The sequence below is a fragment of the Rhincodon typus genome, chromosome 2, assembly GCF_021869965.1.
Source record: "Rhincodon typus isolate 14 chromosome 2, sRhiTyp1.1, whole genome shotgun sequence".
NCBI lineage: Eukaryota > Metazoa > Chordata > Chondrichthyes > Orectolobiformes > Rhincodontidae > Rhincodon > Rhincodon typus.
This window is the reverse complement of record NC_063333.1, coordinates 124108088-124125082: the sequence shown is the minus strand read 5'-3', so window position 1 is coordinate 124125082 and position 16995 is coordinate 124108088. Positions and strand designations below refer to the sequence as shown.

The window sequence follows — 16995 nt, the reverse complement described above, 5'->3', positions numbered from 1 at the left end:
TTAGAACATCATAAAACTATTGATCAAATTCACACTTTTGTCACTTTTACTTCTTTAAATGAATGTACTGTTTTTAAAAATATTTTAAATTTTGATCACTCCTATATGATTAAGATTCTCAGTTAAGTTGGAGTTTGCTGACAGGATAACAGTATGGTCAGTGGAACTCACCATTATTCATATACAACAACTTTAGGCAAGGAATATGTGTAGTGGATATTCAGAGTTACTGTTTGAGTAGCACAGCTTTCCTGTTTGCTTCATGGTATAGCAGCTCACTGTTGAAATACATTAAAAGATGTGAAATTGCTGGAGGTGGAGTGAGAGGGTGCCTGGTGGTTGCAGTACATATGAACTAAACTTGCAACAGAGTTGAATTCTGTTAGTTTTTGTCCAAGTCCCCATTTCAGAATGAAATAAGTTTTAGCTTCTTCATCAAAGTGATGGAAGGGGTTGTCCACAATCCTATCAAGCAACAATTGCAATTCAATACCTGTTTCAGTGATCAGAAGTCACATGACACCAGGTTATAGTCCAACAGGTTTATTTGAAATCACAAGCTTTCAGAGCGCTGACGAAGGAGCAGCATTTTGAAAGCTTGTGATTTCAAGTAAACCTGTTGGACTGTAACCTGGTGTCATGTGACTTCTGATCTTGTCCACCGCAGTCCAACATCGCCACCTCCCACATCATGTTTCGTTGATGCACAGTCTGGGTTCCCTGAGGGCCACTTGGCTCCTAACTTCAGTACAGCCTTGGTCAAGACATGGACAAAAGTTTTCAACTCCAGTGGTGGGCTGAGAGTGACTGCCCTTGACATTAAGGCTGCATTTGACTGCCTGTGACATTAAGGAGCCCTGACAAAAATGAAGTTAGTGGGAATCAAAGGGAGAACTCTCCACTAGTTGAAGTTGAACCTAGCAGAAATTAATGTGGCTGTGTTGGAGGGCAATCCTTTCAAACCTAGGACATCTCTGCAGTTCCTTGGGGGATTATCCTAGGCCAACTAACTTCTGCTGCTTCATCAATGACCTTTCCTCTGTTGTAAGTTCAGAAATGTAGATGTTCGCTGATGATTGCATGATGTTCTATACCATTCATGACTCCTCAGATATTGAAGCAGACCATGTCCATATGCAGCAAAACCTGGGCAATATCCAGGCTTCAGTAGTTGATAATCGGTGAGTAACATTCGTACCACGCAAGTGTCAGTCTATGACCATCTCCAACAGGAGAGAATTGAACCATATACCCCTGAAGTTCAATAGCATTATTGCTACTGTGTTACCATTGACTAGAAACTGAACTGGACCAGCCGTATAATACTGTGGCTACAAGAGCAAGTCAGAGGCTAAGAATTCTGTGGACAGTAACTCACCTCCTGACTCCCCAGAACCTGTCTACTATCTACAAGGCACTAGTCAGGTGTGTGATTGAATACTCCGAATTTGCTGAACAAGTGTGGCTCCAGCAGCATTCAAGATGCTTGATACCATTCAGGGCCAAACAGTCTGCTCGATTTGGTACCCTATCTACCACATTCAACATTCACTCTCTTCACCATTGATGCACAGTGGCAGCAGTGTGTACTATTTACAAGATGCACTGCAGTGACTGACAAAGCTTCTCTGACAGCATCGTCCAAGCCCACAAACTCTACCATCTAGAAGGTCAAGAGCAAGCATATACGTGGGAATAACGTCACCTATAGGGTTCTCTCCAAGGTGCATGCCAAACTGATGGGGAATTATATCAATACTGCTCCACCATTGCTGGATTCAAAATCTTAGAACTCACATTATAATAGTCCCTATACCCCAAGGTCTGCAAAAGTTCAAGAACATAGTTTGCCACTGTCCTCTCCAGGGCAGTTAGGGACAGGCAGTAAATGCTGGACTAGCCAGTGACGCCACATTGCAGGAACAAATTAAAAAAATATTTTTACCAATTATGTTTTCTGGCTCTGCAAATTAACTGATAATTGTGAAGTCTCATTCTTTCACTTTTGATTGTTGGAAGCTTTGCAAATGTCACATTTGATGCTTTTAAATTTGTTGTTACTTACTTGTCCCTTCCTCTTTCCCCCCTACTTTGTTTCTGTACCTGCACCCGAACTGAGTTTGCGCTTTCTTCTCAGCCCATGCAGTGTTATTTTCACAGACCTTCAATCTGACTGATTAAGAAATAGTGTGTGACAACAAGGTGCAGGGCTGGATGAACACAGCAGGCCAAGCAGCATCATAGGAGCAGAGAGGCTCGTGAGTTGTTTGCTCATTCAGGACCCAGATGCCCTGTTTTTCTTGTAAGCTTATCAGCTCACGCTTGCAGTGATCTGCCGTGGAATAACTTATAAGGAACATGATCAACATATGCCATTGACTACCTTGTTACAGCAAATTAAAGCTACTGAATCCCCCCATTTCACTCTGTGTATGATATTTTTTATCATCCATTGCGACATTTTGCATTGCCCTTTCTTAAATATAGAATTCAGATTCTGAATTTGTCCTTTGCTGTACTGCTCTGTTTTTCCCAGTAGTCCTTGGGAATTACCAAAACTGTTTTAATGTAATTGTGAGATAACAAGGTGTAGAGCTGGATGAACACAGCAGGCCAAGCAGCATCAGAGGAGCAGGAAGGCTGACGTTTCGGGCCTAGACCCTTCTTCAGAAAAAAATTCTTTCTAAGGATGCCTACCCTGAAGAAGCTACCTCTCCAGCATCTGCAGTTCCTACTATCTCAATGTAATTGTGCTTCTGCGTTGAGTATCACAGGCAGAGTTATACATATCTAGTTGTGTGTCAAGCTCGTAGCTGCATAAACAAGAAAGTACCTAGGTTTGCCTTCGGTCTGGAACCCAAGTGTTTCAAAATTATACATTTCTACTGCTGGATTTTGTCCAGAAAAGACAGTGAGACTGATATTGGGATGGATGAAGAGTGACCAAATGAGTTTTGCGGGATGGGGGCAGTTGGCTGGGTAAGGAGTGAGTGAGTGAGAGAGAGAGTGACTGGGAAATGGGTAGGTGGGAGTGACTGACTGGTGGATGAGTGAGGGAGGGATGGCTGAGTGTGGGGTGGTGGGTGAAGGATGGACTGACTATGGACTGGCGCCTGACAGTGAGTCAATGGTGAGGGCTGTGAAAGAGACTGGGTGAGAGACAGGATGGGTGCTGGAGGAGTTTGTGAGAATAGTTGGGGGAGAGGGGGGATGTGGTGGTGGATAAGTGAATGAATATGTGACCAATGAGTGGGATTGAGCTGAAAGCGTTTCTCTTGCTGTTGCGGAGCTACCCATGGTCGTTCTCCATTAGCATCAGAAGCTCATTCAAGGAATCGCAATGATTTGCATATGGTTGCTTTGTTATTTTTCCTAAGTCAGGTGGAAGGAGGAATGAAATCAAAACAGTGTGTGTTGGACAATCTCAGCAGGCCTGCTAGCATCTGTGGAGAGAAAAACTAGGTTAACATTTTGAGTCTGATATGAATCTTCTTTGGAATGACCTCTATCAACACACAGTGTGGACAGGGATATGCTGGATGGTCAAGCCAACCTGTTGTGTACAGCAGTGATGCTTTTTCATCAAGTCAAAAGATTCCCTACTCTTTCAATGCCATTGGAGAGGCTTAAATCCAGATCAAAAACTCGAGCAATTACAGTGAGTAGAATCAGGCAAATCCTTCTTTGCTCCCTCTAAGTGATTTAAAATTAATTCAGGAGATCACACTGACTATGACAAGCATTAATTGTTGCCTAACTCTTATATGATGCACTCTCCTGACCATGCAGAAAGTTGGGCCCACAGTTAATCAGTACTCAGCATGAAAGCTGTCACTCTGTCTCCTGGGACTATTATTCACTGATTTAGGGAGAAGGAATTAGAAACTGCCTAACTTCCTAGTATTCCTTCTCCTGTATTGTTTATAAACTTAGAAAAGTTTCTGAGATAAATCATGGACCAAGGCTTTCAATCGGAGGATTTGAAATGTGGAAATGAGGAGAAAATCTTTACACATCCAGCTTGCATTATCTGGAGTACACTGTATGAGGGGTAATGTAAGCAGATTCAATAGTAACTTTCAAAAGGGAATTGGACAAGCATTTGAAGGGAAACGTTTGCAGAGCTCTTGGGAAAGAGCAGGGGAGGTGGGACTCAACTGAAGAGCACGTTTGAAGAGGTGACACAGGTATGATGGAACAAATGGCCTCCTCTTTTAATTTCTGGTTCAGTGATTTGCACATGAATGTAGGCCACCTGACCCACACAATCATATTGATCTGCTTAGCTTTTGGTGTGTCCACTGATGGTTAAGACACGGACAAGCTGCTTGCATGTGAACTGGAATTCTGTTTGTAAATTTTTCTTTTGCTTCTTTCAATCTAGAATCATGTAAATCCGGCCATGGATTTTACTGAGACTCCACCTGGGATGCTGGCCCTTGACAACATGCTGTACTTTGCGAAGCACCATCAAGATGCTTACATTCGGGTAAGACCTGTCACAGCCTTATTTGTAGTTGGTGGAAGTCGGAAAGTTATTCCACAGAAAGGGTTCGTGGTAATTTGGAATTCCATCCTCCAAAAGGCTCTGAATCCTATGGCATAGGAGCCTTCACAGCTGAAGTCGATAGATTTTCCTTATGTCATGGTGTTGAGAGTAATTGGAGATGAAATGCAGATTAGCTGGGACCTGATTGAATGGTGGAGCATGGCTGAGGGGATCGTGTGTGTAATTTGTTTAAACCACTGGCTGTATCTCTGCAGTTCAGATGCATTTTATTTGCATAATTTGTTTATTTATCAGAATTTGCATTGTCTCATACCAGAGCAACTTAGGTCACTGTGCTGAATCCAGTAAAATTCAATTACATACGCCATAGAGCCAGGCCATTTGGTGCTTCTGATTGATGTTGGTGTTTGCTTTACATGATCTTACTTCCACTTTACAAGACCTTGCTTTCTTTGCATACTCTTTTATTCCTTTTGCCTGGGATGCTGAAATAGCTAACCCTTGACGCTATACTAATCGTATAATCACTATCTGGGTAAAAAAATATTTCTCCTGAACACTCTTATTAGATTTATGGGGAGTATCTTCTATAATTACCTCTAGTTTTGGACATTCTCGTCTCTTAATCTGTGTCTTAATGAGCGTCTCGTATACACCCCATCAGACCTCTTTACAATTTAAAACAAAAATCTATATCAGGTTATTTCTCAGTTCTCTGTGCTAGTCATTTATCATCGATTTTAGAAACATGACTCAGTGTCAATTCGAACAAAAAGTATATTTTGGAATCCATCAGTGTCCAAATGACATCAGTAATTGCTAGGGCTAAATACCAGCTCTGATGAGAGATCTGTTTATTACATTGTAGCATGTATAATGCTTTTTTTTGCAAAGGGTCAGTAGTTAGAATTTGACTACTGAGTAGGTTGATAAGTTAGTCGTGATAGGTGGCAGGCCAGTGGAAAAATAAGCGACAGCCAACAACTATGCAAATGAGAGAGGGGTGGCAAGAGTCATTTTCAGCAGGAAGCTGTACGTATATGAAAAGAACATTGGTTAAAGGCCTGCAGATATACAGGACATATTCAAATGTTATATTTTCTATCTTGTGCATGTGGACTTTATGCCACTGTCGGCTTGGCATTATCACGGTGTGATGTAGCATATATCAGCTAGGTGAGAGACAGTTCTTTAATGTACTGAAGGAGGGTTTATCTTCTTGGAACTGGTATTGTGCCATCTCAAGTTTATAAAACTTGAGTTTTGGATTGATTTATTGCTATCTTTTTACCTTCATATGTGAAAGCTGAGCTTCAGAACAAATTAATATTATTCCTTTTAATGCTCGGCACACAAGTTAATCAAATTTGGCGCATGGAAATCATGTTGCTGTGAGAATTATTTAAGTGCCAGAATTTGTCATGCACAGTATTAGTTGGTGTTTTGTAAGAAAATCTTTTGAGGATTCTGAAATTAAAGACGAGAAGAAACTAAATCAGTTTAGATGTTTTATGCAGAGACTGATGCAAAGAATAAAAGTGTCCTCAGCTTCATAATGATTGTCCTTTGTTATGTCGCTGTTGAAAGGCAAATGTATCATTAGAAAGCCATTAAATATTCAAAATATATATCTGCTACAATTTCTATAAATCTCTGGTTAGGTGGAATAGGATTGGATGAAGTCCCATGATGACTCCAGCATCCTTTTATTTTTCAGATTGACTTTCAATTTTGTCATTGATGGTGTTTTCTACCATCAGCAGATACTTAAATATTTAGCCTTGTCTACCAATTTAAACTTTAAGAAAAGCTTTTCAGGCTTACAGTTTCTCCAATAATTCCCGTCTTGAAAATTGTTTTGCCTCTGGACTCTTGTACCCATGGAGCTCAAATTAATCGTGCCTTCCTAAGAATATCACCTATTGCTCACTGCATTTTCAAGGAATACCATCCAGAGTCGAGACTTAAAATAGCCGGAGGCCATTCATAGCTCCGCAAATTAGACCATAGGCTAAAATTGAGTCAATTCCGTAATCCTCAATTTCATTCATTCATGCCCATCTTGTGTTGTGAAGCATCACCGTCACATTTGTGAAAGACATTTGGAAATTAGAAATGCCTGCTGATTATTTCTGTAAGAGTTAGATGGTGCACACCATCAGCGATGCAACTACTTTGATAATCACACTTAAATTATCCATTGTCTTATTGCTAGATCTACAGAGCTATCAGAAATTAATTTCAGAAAAAAATAGCAGCAAACCACTTAGTGTTAATTGCTAACTTCAGAATGCCGCTATCAAATTTGTGCAATTGGAGTTGCAGAAACACGTAGCTTGTCACACTGAGCACAATTAATTACGTAATAGATTGGATAGGTTTCCTGTCCGTTTTGGTGACAAAAGGAACAAAGTCCACCACTGACTGTACCAGCTTTATTGCTGTCTGCAGCCTTTATGAGGCTCCATGTTTCTCCATGTAGGTTCTCCCAACTTTCTTTCACAGCAACTCCCAAGTTTCCCATTTTGTGTTAAAGGAACATAGAGTCAATGACAAATTTCTGTTTCTCAAATTGTGTTAATTGCAGACTAATTGTATTCGATTGAGTTTAAGAATTGGGCAGTAATTGGGGTTTCACTTGAACAGATATAAAGATATGTCATTGAAACTTTAGTGTGGTAAATTTAGATGTATGTTTGTAGCACTTTACTCTAAATAAAAGTAAAACCATGTAAAGACTAGTTCCAATCTTATCTGTCACCAACTGGCTTTCTGGGTTAGAACATGGACTGCGTCCTAAAAGAAATCTTCCGTGTTGCATTTCAAATTAGGCTAAAGGGAATTTGAAAATATAACTCTTACTGGCAGCTGAAGGGGAGACCTACAGTGGTTATTACAGGTCCTAGCAACATCTAGAATTTAGATGTTTAGATCTAAAATTTAGATCTAAAATGTGGAATGTATTCTGGATGTTCAGTCAGATGTAATTAATGCTAGGGTCACAGTATGTCATTGCCTCTGGACAGGGAATAATGCAAGAAGAAAACTTTGAAAATTTGACTATTCATATTGAGCTCAGAAAATGGTTATTGAATTTCTTTATAATGTCAGTAAACACAAAGCATCCTGATGCATATTCTGTCTGTACTTGGGCTGCCAACTCTCTAAGAGTGTCCTGCCGTCTCCATTAGTATGAGAAATATTTTCTGAAGATTGCGCTGAGCAACTTGGAAGCAAAATGAATGGAGAATTATTTCAATTTTTTTAACTCCTGCATCTAGATTTCTAAATTGATGCAATACAGGAGTGAGTGCATTTAGCACACGGTGCCTGTACTGGCTGTTGATAGAGCTATTTAGGCATGTGCCAGCAATACTTGTATCCCGGGAAGGAAGAAAGGAAAATGCAGTTAGTCCTACTCCACTGCTCTTTTTCAGTGTTCTGGACATTTTCTTCACGCAATAAATTTATCTAGTTCCCTTTTGAAGATCATTATTGAATCTGCTTCCCACGACCCTTTTAGGCAGTGCGTTCCAGATTATCGTAACTCGTGGAAAGAAAAGTCCTCTTACCTTAAATAACTCTACAGAGGCCAGTATCCCATCACCTAGTCACCCTTTATTTGCATATTAACAGTCCATGATTATAGTACTGCCTCAAACAGAGTCAGGCACCAGCGAATCAGTACCTCTGACACTCCTCTTTTTATCTGTCAGCCAGGGCTCCCTGATTGGTCCAGATTAGCAGTCCCAATTAAGGTCTTGGCTTCATGTTGAGAAATGCTGTGACGTTATTACTGTACTAAGTAGGATAAACCTAGAACAGATCTGACAGCTTAGAATTGGCATTCATGAGGGGCTGTGGGCTGTCAGCAGGTACAAAATTGTATTCTGCCACAATATATACTTCGTGGCCAGGTGTATCACACTGTCTACCATTACAATCAGGCTTGGGAAACTATGCTTGATCAATGAAGAGGGCAGGAGGGAATGCCAGGAAAAGTACCACACATATCTAAAAATGAGGGATCAACCTGGTGAAGCTTCAACACAGGATTACTTGCATGCCATACAGTGGAGGCAGCATGCATTAGACAAAGATTACTGACTCATTAACCAATTGATCAGATTAAAGCTTTGCAGTCCTGCTGCATCTAGCCTTGTATGGTGGTGGAGGCAATTAAATAATTCATTGGAGGAAGAGGCTGCACAAATGTCCACATTCTCAATGATGATGGAGCCCAGCCCAGTAAATGCAAAAGACCAGAATAAAGCATTCACAGCTATCTTCAGTCAGAAGTATCGAGTGGATGATCCATCTTGGACATATCCCCAGCGTCACAGATATCAGTCCTCCACTCATTTGAATCATTCCATGTGATATCAAGGAATAGCTGACGGCACTAGACACTGGAAAGGGTATGGTCCCAAACAATATTCTGGCAAAAGTATTGAAAACTTATGCTCCAGACTAGCTGCCTAACAGCCAAGCTTTTCCAATAAGCCTACGCTATTGGCATCTACCCAACAATGTGGAAAACTGCCCAGGTATGTTCTGTACACACAAAGTAGAACAATCCAACCTAGCCAATTACTACCTAATCAATCTACTCTTGAATGTCAGCAAGGTGATGGAATGGGTCATTGACAGTGTTATCATGCAAAATTAATGCAGCAATAACCTGCAGAATGACACTCTGTGTCCCTTCCACCAGAGCCACTTAGTTCCTGTTCTCATTACTTGGTCCAAATATGAACAAATGAGCTGAATTCAAGAGGTGAGGTGAGGTGAGGTTAACTGTCCTTGATGTAAATAAAACCAAGCAAAACTGAGGTCAATGGGAAAGATCATGATTTTAAATATCTTTAGAAGCATAGGACCATAGAAAATAGGAGCAGAAGTAGGTCATTCAACCCATTGGGTCTTCTTGACCATTTAAAGAGATCATGTTTGATCTGATAATATTTAATTCCACTTTTCTGGCTTTTCCAAATAACCCTTGATTCCCTTAAACGAGAGGGAAACTCTCCAATGGGTAGAGTCGTGCCTGGCATGAAGAAAGATGCTTGTGTCTGTTAAAAGTTGATTGCAGGAATTCATCAGGGCTGTGTCCTTGGCTCATGCATCTAGGCCACCATAAAGTTTGAAGTGGATATGTTTGCTATTGATTGCTCAGTGTTAAGCACCATTCAGGGCTCCTCAAATGCTGAAACAGTCAATGTCCACAAGCACAAAACATGAACAATGTACATTTTGTGCTGATGCATGGTGTGAACGTTGCTTGCCACTTAAGTGGCTGTCAGTACTCATCTCCAACAAAAGCTATTTCATGACATTATCGTCACTGAATTCCCCATTTATTCCCCACTATTAACATGCCGGGAGCTAGCATTGACTAGAAATTGAATTGTAACAGTCATATAAATATTATGGTTGCAAGAGCAGATCTGAGGCTGGGAATTTTGCAGCAAGTAATTTATCACCTGTTTCCACAAAGCCGTTCAAATATGTACAAGGCACAAGTGTGATGGCATACTGTGCACTTGGCTGGATGACTGCAGTTCCAGTCATACTCAAGAAGCTCAACAACAAAACAGCTTGATTGGCACCCAATTCACCACCTTAAAAAATTCATTCCCTCCACCAGCATCACACAGTGGCAGCACTAAATACCATATGCAAGATGTACCACAGCAACTCATCAAGATTCCTAGGACAACACTTCCCAAACCTATGAATCTACCATGTAAAAGGCCAAGGGTAGCAGATGCATGGGAGCATCACCACCTGCAAGTTCCTTTCCAAGCCTGACTTAGAACTATAGTGCCACTCCTTCACTGTCACTGGAACTCCCTACCTTAACAGCATTCTAGGGATAATGCACCAATCAAGAAGACAGTTTATCACATTCTCAAAGGCAGTTAGTAATAGTCAACAAATATTGACCTAGCCAGTGATGCCACATCCTGTGAAATATTTTTCTTAAAGAATACTCTATCAAAACCTGACGGCGTTTTGAATATCTTCAGAAGCACAGAAGCATAGAAAATCAGAGCAGGAGTAGACCATTTACCCCTTTGAGTTTGATCCACCTTCATTATGGTCATGGTTGATCATCCAACTCAATAGCCTCCTCCTGCTTTTTCCCAATATCCTTGATCCTTCAAGTGCTATATCTAACTTCTTGAATTTTACAATGTTTTGGGCTGACTTCTTTCTGTGGTAGTAAATCCCACAGGCTCACTACTCTCTGTGTGAAGAAATTTTCCCTCATCTTAGTCCTAATTTATTTACCTTGTATACCTTAGACTGTAAATCCTGGTTCTGGACTATCTCACCATTGGGAATATCCTTCCTTCATCTATCCTGCCTAGTCCAATTAGAATTTTGTTGGTTTGTATGAGATCCCTCCTGATTATTTTGAACTCCAATAAATATAATCCTAAACATTTCAACCTCTTCTCATACGTCAGTCCTGCCATCCCAGGATTCAGTTTAATACACCTTTGCTGCAAAGGTTTATGTAACAAGAACATCCTCCGATAAGGAAACCAAAACTGCACACAATATTCCAGGTGTGGTCTCACCAAGGCCCTGTACAATCGCAGCAAGATATCCCTGCTCCTACACTGAAATCTTCCCACTATCAAAGCCAGCATACTGTTTGCCTTCTTTACCGTCTGCTGCACCTGCATGCTTACTTTCAGGGCTGGTGTACAAGGACACACAGGTCTCAGTGTACATTCCCTCCTCTCAATTTATAACCATTTACATAATCTGTCTTCCTGCTTTTGCTAGCATAGTGGATAACCTCACATTTATTCAAATTGTACTTCATCTGTCATGCATTTGGTCACTCAGTCAACTTGTCCAAATCACATTGAAGCATCCTTACTGTTCACCCTCCCACCCATCTTTGGAGATATTACATTTAGTTCTCTCATCCAAATCATGAATATATATTGTGAATAGCTGAGGTCCTAGCCCTGATCCCTGCAGTACCTGCAATTTGGAAAAAAGACCCATTCATTCCTACTCTTTGTTTCCTGTCTGCCCACCAGTTTTCTGTCCATCTCAATACATTGCCCCCAATCCCATACACTTGAATTTTAGACGCTAATCTCTTATGTGAGACTTTGTCGAAAGCCTTCTGAAAGTCCAAATAAACTACATCCACTAGTCCTCCCACATCAACTCTATTAGTTACATCTTTGAAGAATTTTAGCAGAATTGTCAAACATGATTTCCCTTCTATAAATCACTGCTGACACTGTCCAATTCTGCCAGTGTTTCTAAATACTCAACTATTAATTCTTTTATAATGGACTCTATCATTTCCCCCACTACCAATGTCAGGCTGACTGATCTATACTTCCTGGTTTTCTTTCTGCCTCCCTTCTAAAATAGAGGGGTTGCATTAAATACCCACTAATTTCTAGGAACTGTTCCAGAGTTGATAGAATCTTGGAAGATGACCAGTAATGCATCCAGCATTTCTATGGCCACTTCCTTAAGTATTTTGATATTTGGAATCTCAAGGCTTGGGAAAACATAGGCCTTGAATCCCATCATTTTCTCCAGCACTATTTCCCACTGATAATAATTTCATTCAGTTCCTTCCTCTCACTAAACCCTGTGTGCTCCAGCACTTCTGGTATGTTGTGACCTCCTCTGTGGACATAGAATCAATAACAGCACAGAGGCCGGTTCTCATCACCAAGTCACCCTTTATTCACTAGTGCATACTACACTGGCTGTGGATGGCCAGCTCGAAGCCAGTCCTCGACGGAGGAGATTCAAATCACCTGGTTATATTGGTCTGCCAAGGCTTTCTTGATTGGCCCAGGTTAACAACCCCAATCAAGAACCTCACAGTCCATGAGGTCCACCTGGTTCCAATTACTGCACTCCACACCCGCTCAGTCTGGGGAACGTAGACCTGGTCTTTCGCTTGTAGCTTCTCTCGCAACGTTTCCGCCCCCGGTCTGACTTGGACTCAGACATAGGCAGCCTGTACCAGACCGTGGCCTGTCTCGGGAGAATTTCCTCCGCTTCTTCCAATGGTAACAGTATCGAGGCTGCATCCATTTCAGACTCTGATGTTCCCTCAACACTAGACGGAGGGGGAGTACCTGCGTTTTCAGGCAGGCCTCCTTGCTGTTCTGAGGGGCCAGTTATGTTTTGCTCCTCCCCTGTTTGCGAGCTAAAAGCTTAGAGGTGATCCACGTGCTTGTTCTAGACTGTATTACCTACCCTAACTTCATAAGTCATGGGACTTGACCTTGCATCGACCTCGCCGGTTACCCATACAGGGCCATTCCCACGGTTCCGGCATTCCTTTTACTGTCATCACTGAACTGAACCGAAGTAGAACCCTTGTTCTCAGTCTGACTGAGGTCTTGCGCAAGCTTAAAGGTTGGAGTTCCAAGCAAATCTCGGTAAAGACAGACTCTGCAACCACAGATACAGCTGCACTGGTATCAACCTCCATGGGAACTGGGTGACAATTTAATCAAACGTTAATTTTAATCAGTTCCGATTTGGGTATCACTAAGCAATTTAATTGTTCCAACCCACATGTAGAGGGACTTTCCAGGGTGTTCATTGTCCTGGGTACCAGCCTATCAGTTTTCTTACTCAAGTCGGGCCTTGTAGGACTCCTTTGCCGTCTCGCATTCCGGCAGCAACTACAATGGCTTGCCGGCCAGGACCCTGAAGAACTGTTTAGCCACTTGGCTGAGGCTTGGCTTTGTTGTGATGTTCTGCTGTAGGCTGACCTAGCGTCCCTCTGCTCAGGACATGCCCTGTGTGAGGCTCTGTGATTGCGTACAGTCAAGTGGCTTTCCCCAAGCTCAGTTGAGCAGATGAGAGTGTCCACTTCCATTGGGATGCCCTGTCGTTCCTGTACTCCACTTGCCACATTTCCTAACGACAAGGCAAGCTGCAGCGTATGTTGGGCTTCAGCTAGTAGGCACTTCTGCGTGGTTACATTATTAATTCCACATACCAAATGGTCTGTTAGCATCTTATTCAGGGTTAACCCAAAATGACATGCTCATGTCAGTCATCGTAACCTCATCAAAAATCTCTCTCTAACAGCTGAATAAAACTAATAGCATCTCAGTATCAGAGGAGGTTTGGGGTTGTAATATTCCTTAAACAACTCTGTCAACTCGTGGAAGGTTTTACTGTCTGGTGCCTCTGGGAAAGTTAAGCCCTTTATAACCGAAAATGCAGCTGGTCCACACGTAGTCAGAAGGATTACTCGTTGCTTTTCGTCTGCCCCAATGTCATTTGCCCAGAAAAAATATCACATTCTTTCCACATACTGGGCCCAGGTTTAAACAGCAGGGTCAAATAAGGCAAGCTTCCCAAATACAGGCATAATGTCAGAAATATTTACCCCAACTCCAAGATGACAATTGCAAGCAGATATTCTTCAGGCACTTCCTGTTTTCTCCTGTTGCCACTGAAATAACAGCACAGAGGCCTGTTCCTTTTACCAAGTCACTCTTTATTTACTAGTGCACAATACACTGACTGTAGCCGGCCAGCTCGGAGTCAGTCCTCAACTGAGGAGATTCTAATCTCCTGGTTATATTGGTCAGCCGAGGCTTTCTTGATTGACCCAGGTTAACAACCCCAATCAAGGGCATTGTAGTCAGTGAGGCCCACCTGGTTCCAATCACTACTGTTTGTCAGCCATTGCTTTGTTCCCCTTTTTAACTTCCCCTGTTTCTGACTCCAAGGGACCTACATTTGTCTTCATCAATCTTTTTCTCTTCGCAAAGCTATGGAAACTTTTACAGTCAATTTTTATGTTCCCCACAAGCTTACTGTTGTACTCTGTGTTCCCTTTCTTAATCAATTCTTTAGTTCTCCTTTGCTGAATTCTAAACTGCTTCCACATCTCATGCCTGTTCAGTTTCTGGCCAATTTGTATGCTTTTTTTTTGCATCTTATACTGTTAATTTCCCTTGTAAGCCATGTTTGGGCCATCTTTCCCATTTTCCTTTTCCACCAGATAGGAATGAACAATCGTTGCAATTTGCCCACGTGCGTTTTGAATGTTTCCCATTGCCTATCCACCACCATCCCTTAAGTAATGCTCCCCAATAATCACAGCACCTCATACCATCATAGCTTTCTCTATTTAAATTCAGGACCCTAGTCTCAGAAACAACTGTGTCACTCTCCATCTTGATGAAGAATTCTATTGTATTGTGGTCTGTCATCCCAAGGGGCCTCACACGGCTAAATAGCTATTCCTTTTTCATTACACAATAATCAGTCTAGGATGGCCTAGTATCTAATTGGCTCCTAAGTACATTGGTCTAGAAAACCATCCCATATGCACTGTAGGAATTCCTCCTCTCTAGTGTTGTTACTAAACTGATTTGCTTAATCCATATGCGGATTAAAGTCACCCATTATTACAGATGTTTGTTTGTTGCATAAACTGTCTTCACTGACAGGATCCGTATCCCTCTATTCCCTTCCTGTTCATGTATTCATCTGGGTGTTTCTTGAATGCTGTTATTTCTCCTTCCACCACCACCTCTGATAGCGCGTTTCAGGCACTCACCACCCTTTATGTGAAAAACGTGCCTCACGCATCTCTTTTAAACATCCCCCCCCAACCCCACACCTTGAGTCTGTGTGCCCTAGTAATTGACCCTTCACCCTGGGAAAACCCTCCTACTTTCCATTCTATCCGTGCCATTTACAATCTTATAAACTTCTATCAGGTCGCCCCTGAACCTCCTGCATTCCAGTGAAAACAAACCCAGTCTATTCAACCTGAGGGAGCTGGATCAGTGTCAAGGACTCTCCAAGTGTAAATAAAGGTGACTTGATGGACAGGATACCAGCCTCCGTGGAATTATTTCAACATCCTAACTCACTGTATTCTGTTTTTAAGACTGTATCTCCTTTTTTAAGCCTTTTGCATTTGTACCAATGTGTACCTCAACTCCTAGCTGTTTGCTCTCCCTCTCCAGAATATCCTGTAGCTGCTGAGAGACATCATTGATACTAGTACCAGAGAAGCAATGTGCCACCCTGGGGAGTCTTGTTTGCAATCACAGCAATGTCTGTCTATTCCCCTTATACTTGAATCCACTATAACTGTCATATTCCCACATCTTTTTCTTACTCCTCCCTTGTGCAGCAGAACCAACCATATTGCAATGAATTTGGCTGTTGCTGCTTTTCCTTGTGAAGCCCTTCCTCTCCGCAGTATCCAAAGCAGTATATCTGTGTTGCAGACTCCTGCACTGCCTGCCTATTCTTCATCCTGTGTCTGGTGAGCAAACCTTAACCTTTTGTCCTTTAAGAAGAAATGAAGGGCTTGAAGAAGAACTCCAACTTCTGTATATTATCTGCGTAACTGAAGTCACTCATTGCTGGTACCATTCTAGTAAATATACCCTGTGACCTTTTTAATGCCTAAACATCCACTGCCAATGTTTAGTGCCAGAATTGGACACAGTACTTCAGCTGGGGTTTAACCAGTAGTTTATTTAACACTGTTTATAAAGCCAAGGATCCCATATGCTCGACAGCCTTCTCAGCTTGTACTGCCAAAATCACAGATTTCTGTGTATACAGCCATGGATGGGTTTGTGCACTTCCGGGTGCTTCTTTCCTGCATCTGCACCGTCACGGTGTGCCTTGCGATTTCTGTGTGGCATTCTTTCTGTTATCTACCTGTGGACTAGAGTGACTATTGCATGAAGTGGGAAGGATAGGGAGAGTTGAAAAAACAAGTAGGTCCAGCTAAGACTAGAATGAAAATGTGAAAGGAACTGAGTCAGAAGAAACAGGGACAGAAGTGAATAAGATGAAGGCAGGGAAGAGTGGAAAGCAATAATGAAGAAAAAGAAATTTATATCACCTGCACTCTTAACACAGATTTGATCTGGTTGATTTATTGTCAGGTGTACCTAAGTACAGTGAAAAGCTTTGTTTATGAGCAGATGTTGTAAGCAATGACATACAGATCATAGGGTGAAAAAAAAAACTTGACAGAGGCATACAGGTTACGTTGCAAAGGGCCTGTGCTAGGCGAGTTCAACATTAGCAAGATCAGCATTATTTGAAGTTAGAGACTCCATTCAGCAGTTTAATAGCAGCCAGGAAGAAGTTGTTCCTGAAACTGCTGATGCGTGTGTTCAAGCTTCTGTATCTTCTGCCTGACAGAAGAGGTTGTAGGAGATTGCTGAGTAATTGGCACCATTACAAACGTGCTATCAGCAAAATGCCCATGAAGCTATAGGATTGTCGTAAAAACCCAACTGTCTCACTAAAGTCCTTTGCCCTTATCCATTTTAGCCTATATGGTGTTCTGTCCATTAGCAACATGGTTTACTCTTATCTGCCCTTTGAAGTGGCTGAGAAGTTGAACCACCCATTTGTTTTTCCATCACGCCAGGGAAGCTGGAGATTGACAATATATGCAATCACCAATTGGCGATTTCCAGTTT

The 16995-nt window shown here is 41.7% G+C and overlaps 1 protein-coding gene across 9 annotated transcripts in view; it reads left to right on the top strand.

The window, feature by feature from the left end:
- The window catches only part of elmo1 (engulfment and cell motility 1 (ced-12 homolog, C. elegans)), a 267831-nt gene that overhangs the window by 147408 nt on the left and 103428 nt on the right, over positions 1-16995 (top strand). For all 9 annotated transcript variants that reach the window (XM_048613453.1, XM_048613493.1, XM_048613463.1 and 6 more), the window contains one exon: positions 4385-4489. In XM_048613453.1, the coding sequence (XP_048469410.1) occupies positions 4385-4489 (105 nt within the window). The remainder of the gene's footprint in view (positions 1-4384; positions 4490-16995) is intronic.